Source organism: Diabrotica virgifera, chromosome 4 (assembly GCF_917563875.1).
Source record: "Diabrotica virgifera virgifera chromosome 4, PGI_DIABVI_V3a".
In the NCBI taxonomy this organism is placed as follows: domain Eukaryota; kingdom Metazoa; phylum Arthropoda; class Insecta; order Coleoptera; family Chrysomelidae; genus Diabrotica; species Diabrotica virgifera.
Genome location: NC_065446.1, coordinates 162,583,922 through 162,598,429, shown reverse-complemented (window position 1 = coordinate 162,598,429; position 14,508 = coordinate 162,583,922). Strand labels below are relative to the sequence as shown.

At 31.2% G+C, this 14,508-nt stretch overlaps 1 protein-coding gene across 1 annotated transcript in view; it reads left to right on the top strand.

Annotated features, from left to right (window-relative positions):
- The window catches only part of LOC114336768 (dynein axonemal heavy chain 10), an 863,661-nt gene that overhangs the window by 789,803 nt on the left and 59,350 nt on the right, over positions 1-14,508 (top strand). The window contains exon 59 of the mRNA XM_050648469.1: positions 7,911-8,082. Within this exon, the coding sequence (XP_050504426.1) occupies positions 7,911-8,082 (172 nt within the window). The remainder of the gene's footprint in view (positions 1-7,910; positions 8,083-14,508) is intronic.

Genomic DNA, 14,508 nt, shown 5'->3' with positions numbered 1-14,508 from the left:
ACTTTGCCCAACTGTGTAAATGCCAAAGAAAAATCTAAAAAAAAAATAAAAAAAATAGCGGAATCCATTAAACTCTTCACGAAAAAATCAACTAAGAAAATGAGTATAATTTTAGGTGACGCATGACTTTTGAAACTATGTGTATGATAGTTAATAACAAACAAGCCCTGTCAAATAAATACGTATTTATTGTTCAATTTCACATCCGTTTATTTTGGCGAATACCATACCTTCTAATCAGTTCTCTTTTATCCTCTAGTTGTTTTCATGCACTTCGGGTCTGGTTTTACAGATATACAGGGTGTTTCAAAAAAGGTAATACCGTCTCTAGGGTAGGCAAACAACTGAAAAATACTTTTTCCTTTGGGGTAATATACTTTGGGGTTTGTAACTCCATCCGCCTTCAGGAAAAAGGGGCAGGAAAAAAAATTACACATTTTTTACGGCTCGTAAGTTTTTTCTAGGAAAATTTTCTGCATAAAACCTAAAAGCGGCACTAGAGTTTCCTAAACATTCGCCTAAGGCTAATAACATGTCGATATTTCTACATTTGAGTACATTTTGATTAACAATATTAGTATGGTATAACTAGACCCAAACCTAGACATCCAAAGCGAAAGTTATCCTCCAACACTAAATTATTGTTCTATATGGTCCACATAATGTTCAGAAAAAGTCACACCATTTTGAGCGTCGGATTTGGGGGGGAGGGGGGAGAAATCGGTAAATTCGTAGATTTTTAAGTTTATCGTCAATATTCTAAAACTATGCGGTTTAGCATGAACAGCCTTCTATACAAAAATGTTCTACATTAAATTTGAAATAAAAAAGACCATATACATAATCCTTATAAAATGAACGGTTCCAAAGTTACGGAAGTAGTATAGTATAATTAGTCCAAAAAAAGGCCTAACCCAGACGTCAAAAGTAAAAGTTTTCCTCCAACACCAAATTGTTCTATATGGTCCACATATTGTTCAGTAAAAAGTTAAACCATTTTGAGCGTCCGTTTTGGGGGGAGATGGGGGAGAAGTCGGTAAATTAGTAGTTTTTTTGTGTTTTTCATCAATATTTCTAAAACTATGCTTTAGCGTAAACATTGTTCTGTACAAAAACGTTCTACATAAAATTTAAAACAAAAAAGGTCATATACATAATTTGTATAAAATCAACTGTTCCAGGGTTATGAAGGGTAAAAAGTGGAGGTTTTCGATAGGTCATATAAATAATTTTTATAAAATCAACTGTTCCAGGGTTACGAAGGGCAAAAAGTTTAGGTTTTCGATACTTTTTATATTTTTTAGGCAATTTATAATATTATTACTCATGAAAGAAATTTTCTTTAACAGGATTGTATACTTTAAATAAAATTTGCTATTTCAGTGGCCGATGGTACGTTACCACCCAAAATCATCATCATTTGCCCAAATAATATAAAAAGTATCGAAAACCTCCACTTTTCACCCTCCGTAACTCTGGAACCGTTGATTTAATAACAATTATGTATCGAACCTTTTTTTTTTGTTTTAATTTTTATGTAGAACATTTTTGTATAGAACATTGTTTACGCTAAAGCAAAGTTTTAGAAATATTGACGAAAAACGTAAAAAAACTACTAATTTACCGACTTCTCTCCCATCTCCCCCCAAACCGGACAAAATGGTGTAACTTCTAAATCCCCCTCCTACAAACTGGTGTAACTTTTTACTGAACAATATGTGGACCATATAGAATAATGTGGTGTTGAAGGAAAACTTGCACTTTGGATGTCTGGGTTAGGCCTTTTTTAGACCAATTATACTATACTACCTCCGTAACTTTGGAACCGTTCATATTATAATAGATTATGAATAGGGCCTATTTTATTTAATGTTGAACATTTTTGTATAGAAGGTTGTTCATGCTAATCCGCATAGTTTTAGAAATATTGACGGAAAACCTAAAAATCTACGAATTTACCGATTTCTCCCCCTCCCCCAAACCCCACGCTCAAAATGGTGTGACTTTTTTCTGAACACTATGTGGACCATATAGAACAATTTGGTGTTGCAGGATAACTTTCACTTTGGATGTCTGGGTTATGCCATTATTTGGATCAATTGTATCATACTATATATAATTTTACAAATTAAAACGTTTCAAAAAGTTAATTACTGTTGACTTGTCGTCATAACAATCAGAAAATGTCAGTCTTCCAAGGCAAACTTAGAGAAAATTATTAAGATATTCATAAAGTCCTGGGTAATAAGGTTTTTTCCATGACACTCGAGCAGCCAGGGTACTAAAGCGTTTTTTCGACAGGTAATACCTATAAGAGAAAATTGTAACTATTTCCTGCGTAGGATCTGGCGGCTATTTTTATTTATAAACAATTAAGTGTCAAAAAATGGCATTTCTCCCTTTTTTTTTCAAATCAATGGAAAACAGTGATATTTATGTTCTTTTTAGTACAAATATCTTTGAGATTATGGAAAACGCTTTAAAAGCACGTATTACAAAGTTTGATATACTCATTTATTGTTAATATAATTGCGAAAAAAGTTCGGAATTGCCAAAAAAAATTAATTTCGCAATATCTTTTGTAAAAATTAGTGTACAGCTTTGAAATTTTTGTCATATAAGGTTTCTTTGGTGCTTAATATATGATAAAAATTTCAAAGCGATTCATTGGATTGTTTAAATTTTTTTCAAATTGTTTATCCCAGGGAGCATTTTTTTGCAATAACATAAGTCAGAAAAAAGTGACGTTAGAACCATCCCACAGGTGTCAAATGAAAGAGCATGAGCTATGTCTTCAACATGGTTTAAAAAAAGCGAATAAAAAATGCATTTATTAGTAATAAATAATTATGCAAAAGTATCGTAAATCTTTCCTTATAAACTTTTTATTTTGTTATATTAGAAATTATATATGTATATTTATTACATTTTTTATCAATTATGATATAAATAACATTACTTGGTAGTTGTGCACTTAACACAGGGTAAAAAAGTTAATTTTCTTGGAAATAGTTATTCAAAAAGTTTATAAGGAAATATTTACGATACTTTTGCATAATTATTTGTTACTAATAAATGCATTTTTTATTCGCTTTTTTTAAACCAAGTTGAAAATATAGCTCATGCTCTTCCATTTGACACCTGTGGAATGGTTCTAACGTCATTTTTGTCTGACTTATGTCATTGCAAAAAAATGCTCTCTGAGATAAACGATTCGAATAAAATTTAAACAATTTAGGGCAGGTTTTTCAGTGCTGGGTTAACCCAGATTTTTCGGTCACCGAAATTCTTATGGTTAATCAGTTTTTCAATACTATTGTTTGTTTTTTAACCAAGAGGAGTGATTCAAATTTACCGCGCCGTAATGAATGTTTGTAATTGGTCCAGCCGCAGGCAAGTTTACTCCCACGGTTCTTAGACATTACTACGGTTGCCTAAATCGACTAACCAATGAACATTAAGGGTGAGATTACGTCACGAGAGTTTACTGTCATTTGAATCGTAATATGATTTTTTTCGAATCCTGAGAAAACCAAGTATTTTAGAAAAATTTAAACGCAGGATGCAAGATTACATTATTACCGAGGGCGGAAAGCCCCTTAGAATAAACAAGCAGATTCTATTGAATGAAATATTTGAAATTAAATATCACACTTCTCTCTTATTTTCAGCCCTGTAACTTATTAAAATAAACATTATAGAAGTTTTCAGGGACTATCAGCCCTCGGTAATAATGTAGTCTTTCGTTCTGAGTTTAAATAGTTTTCTCAGGATTCGAAAAAAATGAATACAATTAAAACACATTGAGAATTTTGACATGCGTCAAAATTTTGCATTAACTCAATGTAAAATTCTGAACTGTTGAATTCCAGCTTCCCTAATAATTATTGTACATCAAAAGACATTAGAAACTATTTGTAGAGGATTGAAATCTGTATTGGAAATAACTGTTAAAATTGGTCTACGTAATTAAACATATTCCAAAATTTTGTAAAAATGTAATACATTTTAGTTTTCAGCCCAAACTTAGGCCACACACAATGCAATAATGTTCACATTTTTGATTTGTCAATATTTTTATTTTATCATCTATTGTTTAAAAACAATACAGTTGATAAGATACCCTCAGTTGCGGAGAAAGGATTAATAATAAAGATTTTTTATTCAGTCAATGGTGTGAGCACTGTCAGTTAAATAGTAACGTGTGACCTTACTTTTACACGCATACCTATTGTGGCAAATGTATCATATTTTTCAAAATTTTGGAATGCATTTAAATCGTAGAACAATTTTAACTTTTGATTTTAATAGAGATTTTAATTCTCTACAAGTATTCTCTCATGACTTTTGATGTAAAATAATTAGGGAAGCAGGAATTCAACAATTCAGAATTTTACATTGAGTTTCCTATGGCCCTTTTTACGATTCACCACCAGGTATAAGATAAAATGTGTACTATTTGTCTAATTATTTCATAATAATAACACTAATAATACACATATATACACAATAACACACATTCAATGATCGAAAATCATTTAAAAATATGGGAATGTAAACTCTTGTGACGTAAAGTCAAAAATATAAGTCTCCCCACCACCGTCTGACAAGACAACCGTAATAAAGTCTAATAACCGTGGTTTACTCCACTCTTATTAAATTTTGACACTAATGACATTTATGAAATTTTGTCGCTTCTGTCATTTTATAGGTTAATTAATTATATCGGCGATTTTTTGTGTTTTCTGCATTATTCCTTTAATTTTTAGATTTTTAGTCTACTTTTATATAAAAACAGTTGATTTTAGAACTCTTTAGCGATGTGTTAGTATAATATAATATGTATGGATTATCATCGAAAGCTGATATGATCAACGAAAAAAGAGGATGAATTTGGTGACTTTAGTAACTTTCTTGGGTGTGAATCTGTCTTTTTAGTTTACTCCTCTTGGTTAAAAAATCAACTATAGGTTATCGCTTAAGCACGTTTAAGTTGACCAAGATTTTAACCGATACTCGCTATCATAGGTGGTTTAACTCCGAATTTTCCGACAGACGTTTATCTATATTTGCTGACAGAAGAGGTTAGTTAAATTATGACATTTTGTGTTATCGCGGGAAATATCGTATTATGTATTATTATATTCTTGATTATATCTTCATCATCGGATGAAGAATCGGAACTTGAATGCATTAATCATTTTTGTAATGTTATGTTATTTGTTATTTATAAAATAGGTTATGAAATTCTATTTTGTTTATTTTTCTGTCAAAAATCTATAGAATTGCACATCTTGGTTTAAGCACTGAAAAACGATATAAGGGTTAAAATATTGGTTAAAATTTAAACTAGGTTAGCTAACCAAAATTTTAACCACTCACTGAAAAACCGGGCCTAAATGAATCGCTTTGAAATTTTGTCACATATTAATCACCAAAGAACCCTCATTTGACAAAAATTTTAAACCTATACACCAATTTTTACAACAGTTATTGCGAAAATATTTTTTTTGCAATTCCGACATTTTTTTCGCAATTATATTAACAATAATGAGTATATCAAACTTTGTAATATGTCATTTTAAAGCTTTTTCCATAATCTTAAAGATATTTGTACTAAAAAAATCATGTTTCACTGTTTTCCATTGATTTAAAAAAAAAAGGAGAAATGCCATTTTTTGACAGTTAATTGTTTATAAATAAAAATGGCCTCCAGATCCTACGCAGGAAATAGTTACAATTTGTTCCTATACGCTGTGAGCTCGTACGTAGAGGGGATATTTACAAATTCGCGAACGCCAGTAGGGACAAGTTTGTAAACGTTTACCGGAAATTTGACATAAATGTCAAAGTGATTAATTTAAAATTAAAATTAAAAACATTAATTATAAACAATATTAGTTGGTCAAAGCTGTGGTATATATTTTTACCTTAAATATACTTACGTTTTAAATACTGAATTTAAGTTTTTTTAATGTTCCGTAATATCTAATTATAAATAATATATTATAATCTTAGCGCCATCTACACGATTATTGTCAAAGTATCCGAAGTAAGAAATTGATATTTTATCAATAGAACGTCAAAATGATTAGAAAAATCTTAAAAAAATCGATTACAATTTAATTACTTTTTTGCGTTGTAAATATTAAGCGATATCAATTAAATAATAAATTTAAAAATTACCAGTAAAAGTTGAATTAGTAACCGCTAGGAGCGACACCAGCGAAGCTCAGAGCTTATAGGAATTACTTGTCGAAAAACGCTTCAGTGCCCTGGCTGCTGAAGTGTCACGAACAGGGTATATTTTTGTCTTATTACCCTGGCCTAATATTAGATCTTTGTCATTATTTTATACAAGATGCGGTTATTACTTTATACTTTTCAAATTAAAATTTTCCGAAAACGTTACATAGTACCTATCGACTTTTACCAAGAGTAACTTTTTAGTGTAAAATTGTATGATGGTTATGTTGACTTGGAGTTTTGATTATTGATCTTACTATTAAAAAAGTTATGTTAAATATGACTCTATGAGACTTTATAATAACTCTACGAGATTCAGATATAAAAACAAAATGGGATAACGTAGAATGAAGGTATGTAGGTAAGTACTCGTATATATGAATTTATTAAAAATTCTTTAAAATACATCCAAAAGGTAGTGGAAAATTACAAAACACAAAACGTTTTCGGGATAAACTGACCATCCTCAGTGTGAACGTCCTGTGAACAAGTATTTGGAACTGGCCACTTCATTAGGTGTAAAAACCTCTAAATTACATTATATAATTTAGAGGTTAAATTTACCAATAATGTAATTTAAAGGTTTTTACACGTAATTAAGTGTCTAGTTCCAAATACTTGTGTCCTGGAATAAGATTATGAGATTAAGATTTTTATCAGTATCAGAAGATGAATTATATTAAATAATATCCAATATTGAACTGGGTCAAGATTGTGTAATATCGACTAACATTTACCTTGATTGTTTATTTAAATATTGAGTGTCGAATCCTTGAGCCACGGGCGCTGAATAAGCACCCGTGTATTTGTAACAATAACACACTTTGATTATTGAAAATAATATAATTAAAAGATCAGAATAAACTTGGTGTTCGTCGAGGTAAGATGTTTCATTCTCCCTTAACTACTTAACATTGAAAAGAACCTGATGTATTACCACCCTTAGCTCCCAGGGTGACAGTAAATACCAGTTATATTAGATGGCGGTCCAACTACCACTATACTTGTACACCGGACGTTCACACTGATGATGGTCAGTTTAGACCGAACACGTTTTGTGGTTTGTAATTTTCCACTACCTTGTGGATAAATTTCAATTTTTTTTTTAAATTCATAACACCTACATTCAACAGAAGCGTTTACTTCATTCTACGTTGTCTTATCGATGGTGTACAGCCAACTACAGGGTTTACCCTTTTTAATTTAAATTCATGGGATGTACCAGCTTCCAAAACATATTCGTAGCAATGTTGTTCTGAAGCCATTTTCTTGTGGTATTTTTATAATCAACTATTTGCAATGGGAAATAAGCCACAATTTTACCAAAAAAATGATTTTATTAACGTTTCGTGTTATTATTTGTATATTCGTAGCAAATTTCGTGTTCAGTTTTATTCATTCTTATTTTCGGCAAATCATAAAAACATATGTCATTTTTTTCTTTAACTCCCTTTATCTTGAAAACGTTTTGCGTTCCAATTATTTTTCAATTTTTTACCTATTCTAGATACGGTGTTACCTTTATTTTGAACACCTGTATATATGTAGAAATTGTAGCGTCTATGCATACTAGGTCATTATGGATAATCAGTTCCAGATCATTACTTACTATCTTCGCTATGATTTTAACGAACAAATATTTTTGCATCTATATATGTTTTTAGGTTATGTACGGAGGAAGAGTTATAGATGATTTCGATAGGAGGATTGTAAAAACTTATATGGATGAATATATGGGAGATTTTCTATTTGATACATTTCAACCATTTCATTTTTATCACGATCATACTGTGGATTATACTGTCCCACCTGATGGAACCAAAGAAGAATATATTGGTATCTATTTATAATATTTTTTTATTTATTTATTCATTGCTAATTTACAACCTACTTCAATAAAGTAATAAATAATATGATATTAGTTTTTGGCTTGTGGCAGGTGTCGTCCATTGACGACTCTCTGGAACTAACCTAGCAGTTAGGTCTTCTGGCAAAAGTCTTTTTAGGCGTCTGCCTATCAGTGAAGGGTTGAATAATTCGTCTATACGATGGTTTGTGCTGCGATTCAGGTGTCTTCTTTAGTGGTAAGCGATCACATAATCGATGAAAGGAATGGTGAGGTCTGTATGAAGAGTTTGGTTTGACACGTACTATGGGGCTTTAGCTAACAAACAAATAGTCCTTGACTGCAATGTCTGTAGTATTTTGGTGTTCAACTATTTTTAATGGGAAATAAGCCACAATTTTACCAAAAAAATGATTTTATTAACGTTTCGAAGCCCAAATCGGGGTTCGTTGTCAAAATACAAAATACTGAGTAATAATACAAGTATTTTGTATTTTGACAACGAACCCCAATTTGGGCTTCGAAACGTTAATAAAAAAATCATTTTTTCTGGTAAAATTGTGGGTTATTTCCCATTAAAAATAGTTGATTACAAAAATGCCACAAGGAAATCGCTTCAGAACAATATTTCGGTGTTGGATGGTTTGCTACAGCCCCACAGCTCGATTCCGTATGTTCACACTGCTTTGAGTATTGTTTTATAAATGGTCAGTTTATTTTATAATGAAAGTTGCGATCTTCTGTTGATTAGCCAATTCATATTTTTAACTTTTAGGTCGAGGTGCCATATTAGTATATTTTATGCATGCTCAAATCGGTGTACTCAACTTGAAATTACAGAAAGCGGTCGATTTCAGGTGTGTAATGCTACCAATACCTTTTGTAGTGCTTAAAAAGACTTTTAAAATGAGCAATATTAAATGTCGATTACATTCAAACTAAGAGAGATATGCTGCAAAAAATTGATGACTAATGTATTTTAAGAAAAATGAGACTCTTCTTGTACCAGAATATAAATGCATCGTTTTCCTTCTACAATACCTTTTATTATAGTGTTATTTATATGTTCAAAAAGTGGGACGGGTTTAAAATGGATGCTTTAAAAAAATAGATCAAATTATAGAGCGCATTTTTTAAATTTTCTTAAAAATCTTTCTTTTTCTCCATGTAACTGGGAAATTATAAAAGATACGAAAAAAGATACCATAAAAAATGTAGAATAGGTCTGGATCCCGCATAAGAAAAAAAAAGTTGATTAATAACAAGCTGAAAATTTGTTAATAGCTTAACGGTCTCTAGTCGGACAAACTTTGATATATAGGTCAGTCAATGAGGGTATGTGGCTTCGAATTCCATCCTACTACATCGATTTACGTGATATTTTCACAGTAAGTAGGGAATAGCCCAAGAAACAAAGTCTAACCTATGCCGATGTGTGCTTTTGTCTTGGGGGCGGTTCCCACCCCTTCTCGGGGGGTGGAAAATTTTTTGCTTAAATAACTACGGAAGTTGCTAGACAACCTAATACTAAGCAAAAACTGTTCTATAATTTTTTTTTCGAAAACTCAATAGTTTTTGAGTTATTCCTGGTTGAAAATTGGCCATTTTCATTGAAACATAACACCTTTTCAAACGGTTTTTTGCGAATACCTTAAAAACTATGCATCTAACTAAAAAATTAAACAAAACATTTTTGTAGCTTATAAAATAACAAAGAGATTCTTTCCTTTATGAATCTTCTAGTTATAACATAAAAAGAGATATGGTACGTGAAAAAACTTGTTTTCTTGGTGCATGCTCAAATCAGTGTATTTAACTTGAAATAACAGAGAAACGGTCGAATTTAGGTGTATAATGCTACCAATAACTTTTGTTGTGCTAGAAAAGACCTATAAATTAGGCAGTATTAAATGTCGATTACATTCAAACTACGCGAGATAAACTGTAAAAAATTTGATGACTAACGTATTTTAAGAAAAAAATGAGAAGTATATTTAACCTCTCATCCATCAGAACTTAAGTACATCGTTTTCCTTCTAAAATACTTTTTATTATAGTGTTATTTCTCTGTTCAAAAAGTTGGACTAGATTAAAATCAATAGTTTCTGAAAAAACAAAGATTAAATTATAGAGCGCATTTTTAAATTTTCTTAAAAATATTCTTATGTATTTCTCCATGTAACTCGAAAATGATCAGAGATGCAAAAAAAATGCCATACAAAAATGTATGTTCCTTCTAGATAACCATTTTGATTTAATTTTTTATAACAGTATCTCTTATCATTTTCAAGTTACTTGGAGAAAAAGGAAGATTTTTAAGAAAATTTAAATATGCGCTCTATAATTTAATCTTATTTTTTCAAAAACCATTCATTTTAAACCCGCTCAACTTTTCGAACAAAAAAATAACACTGTAGTAAAATGTGTTGTAGAAGGGAAACGATGCATTTAAATTCTTGTGGATGAGTGGTTAAATATACTTCTCAATTTTTTTCTTAAAATTCGTTAGTCATCAATCTTTTGCAGCATATCTCGCTTAGTTTAAATGTAATCGACATTTAATATTGAATATTTGAAAGGACTTTTCAAGCACAATAAAAGGTATTGGTGACAGTATACACCTAAAATCGACCGTGTCTCTGTTATTTCAAGTTGAATACACTGATTTGAGTATGCACCAAAAAAAAAACAAACTCTTTTTACCATAATATCTCTTTTTGTGTTATAACTAGAAGATTGAAGAAGGAACAAATCTCTTTGATTTTTTATGAGCTACAAAAATGTTTTATATAATTTTTTTAGTTGGAAAAGGTGTTGTATGTCAATGAAAATTACCAATTTTCAATCACGAATAACTCAAAAATATTGAGTTTTCTAAAAAAATTATAGAACAGTTTTTCCTTAGAATTAGGTTTTCTAGCAACTTCCGTAGTTGTTTAACCAAAAAATTTTCCACCCCGAGAAGGGGGGAACCGCCCCAAGAGAAAAGCGTACATCGGCATAGGGTAGACTTTGAATAAGGAGATATTTTCAAGCTATTCCTAAAATTTCATTAAAATCAATACAGTAGGAGAGAATTCGGAGGTAACAGCCTGTACTTGCTCTCATTGACTGCCCTAATATGGGAACACTGCAACAGGGGAAGTTTTAATGGGGGAACAGGTTAAAAATTTGGAACGTCAGACTACGAAAACGTCCGATGTATTTTGTCAGACAGAACTTCCTATTGATTTGTTACCCTCTCATTAAACTCTCATGCAAAAATCAGACTGCTATTACTAACCAACATGATTCTTATCATTAGACATGTTCTTCGTGTTCCACTCATTAAAATGCGCAGTTCCACTCATTAAAATGCGCAGTTCCACTCATTAAAATCAATTGGAATTTCTGTCCGACAAAATACATCTGACGTTTTCGTAGTCTGACGTTCCAAATTTTTAACCTGTTCCACCATTAAAACTTTCCCTATTCCAGTGTTCCCATATATTAAAGTTTGTCCGACTAGACACTTTTAAACAATTAACAAATTTTCAGCTTGTTATTAATCAACTTTTTTTCTTATGCAAAGATCCAGACCTATGAGTTTTTAGGCAAAAATGTTTTTTTTTTGTTTTTCATTACAGTATCTCTTATCATTTTCAAGTTACATGGAAAAAAAAAGAAGATTTTTAAGAAAATCTAAAAACGGGCTCTATAATTTGATCTTATTTTTTTAAACCATTCATATTAAACCCGTCCAACTTTTTGGACATAGAAATAACACTATAATAAAAGGCATGATAGAAGGAAAACGATGCATTTAATGGGTGTAATCTGGTATATGGGGGGTTAAATATACTTCTCATTTTTTCTTAAAATACATTAGTCATCAATTTTTTTTGCAGCATATCTCGCTTAGTTTAAATGTAATCGACATTTAACATTGCTTATGTTAAAGGTATTTTCAAGCACTACAAAAGGTATTGGTGGTATTATACAACTAAAATTGATCGTTTCTCTGTTATTTCATGTTGAATACACCGATTTGAGCCTGCACCACAAAAAAAACAAACTTTTTCACCTACCATATCTCTGTTTGTATTATAACTAGGAGATTTATGAATGAACTAGTCTCTTTATTTTTTTATTAGCTACAAAAATGTTTTATAGTTGCATAGTCTTTAAGGTATTCGCAAGAAAATTTCCGAAAAGGTGTCATTTTTTAATGAAAAGGTCCAATTTTCAACCACGAATATCTCAAACATTTAAGTTTACAAAAAAAATATTCAACAGTTTTTGCTTAGAACTAGGTTTTCTAGCAACTTCCGTGGTTATTTGGACCAAAACATTTTCCACCCCTTGAAGGGGTGGAAACCGTCGAAAAGATACAAGCGCCTTAGAATATAAGGTATACTATGTTTCTTGAGGTATTCCCTACTTACTGTGAAAATATCAAGTGCATCTATGTACACAGTAGGATGAAATTTGGAGCCAAATACCTTCATTGACTGCCCCCTACCTGGAGCTTTATGAGGGTTAACAAGGTTGATCGCGTTATGAACTTCGTTTGGTGAGAAGTATACAGGGTGGTGAATCGGAAAACGGGCCATAGGAAACTCAATGTAAAATTTTAAACTGTTGAATTCCTGCTTCCCTAATTTTGTTACATCAAATGTCATGAGAAGTTATTTGTAGAGGACTGAAATCTGCATTAAAAACCAAAGTTACAATTGTTCTACGATTTCAACACATTCCAAAATTTTGAAAAATATAATGTATTTACCGCAGTAGGTATGTGTGGGCATGTTAGGCCACACGTTACTATTTAACTGACAGTGAGAACACTATTGACTGAAGAAAATATCTTTATTATTAATACTTTCTCCTTAACTGAGGGTATCTGATCAACTTTATTGTGTTTTAAACAATAAATGATAAAATAAATAAAGAAATTGACAGTTCAAATTGTTAATATAATAAATTCATTGTCACCGAATGCAATTTTATACACATTATTGCACTGTGTGTGGCGTAACTTTGGCGTATTTCTCTGAAAATTGTATTATATTTTTACAAAATTTTGAATAATTATTATTCGTAGAAAAATATTAACAGTTGTTTTCAATACAGATTTCAATTCTCTACAAATAGTTTCTTATGACTTTTGATGTAAAATAATTAGGGAAGCATTAATTCAAAAGTTTAGAATTTTACATTGAGTTTCCTATGGCCCGTGTTCCAATTCACCACCCGGTATGTGATAATATTAGCTGACAAGGTGCACTAAGGTCCCTAATTAAAGTCACTAATGTTCTGGTCGTTAATATCGTTGGCCTGCGAGGTGGAGAAGACGGTTGATAGATGCTATGCGAATCTGTTGGATTTCTCTATATCAGATCCAACCTAGGTTCCGCATTTTCCGTAATTGGTCATTTCATTACTACCGGTTTCTTGAATTTCCTTGTAGATTTACAAAGAGACTTATCGTCAAGAGATAGGTTTGTAACATATCTTTCAATGGATTCGTTTTTCGCTGTTTGTATAAGACAATGAAGTCTGCGTGTGAGCCTGTTTAAAGGGCCTAGCCGCAGTGGTGTCATGGCAAAATTAGCAGTGCGGGAACGCAGTGCCGGAACGCACTGCTAATTTTTGTTTACAAAACCTAAATTCTCTATTATTTTTTTTTTTATTTTCTTAACCAGTGCGGGAACGGCGTTCCCACACGATGACACCACTGCCTAGCCGGGTAAGATGATGAAAAATGCCCTCAACTCAATACGAACTCTATATAGGTCACCGTTTAGCACATATAGAGAAACTCACTTTCTGAAATTTTTATCCTCCTAGGTGGTCATGTGACCCACGTAGAGTCTAATTAAGCTTTTTATGTTTTTATATTTTATCTCAGCCGCATTGAGTGCTAGCGAAAAAATTTAAATAAAAAAGTTGTAAGTTTCAAAAAGTTCTGTCCATATTTTTTTTAATTTTTGGCGGGAAATTTAAATTTTAGGACGATTTTAAAATTTTAAATGCGTTTAAAAAATAACTAAGACACTCGTTCTCGCGAAAAAAATTTATAACGTGTATTTTTGCATAATGTTTCATCCTGAATTTTTTCAGATTTTTAAAATTGGCGAAGCGTACTTTTAAAAATAAAAAACCTCATTTTTTCGCTTTTTTGTACAATTTTATACAGGGTGTTTAAAAGAGGTAACACACTCACTAGGATAGGAAAAAAAAAGGAAATATAATTGGAGTTCGCTTAATAAAAGATTTTTGTAATTCCATCCAGATTCACGACACAGGGCTTGAAGAAAACAAAATTTTACACATTTTTACGATTTTGCCGAAACTACTGGCAACATTGTAATAAAACTTGCAATATTTGGAGGTCACCTAGTGATGTATTTCTATGTAGTTTTGTCTTATGAATC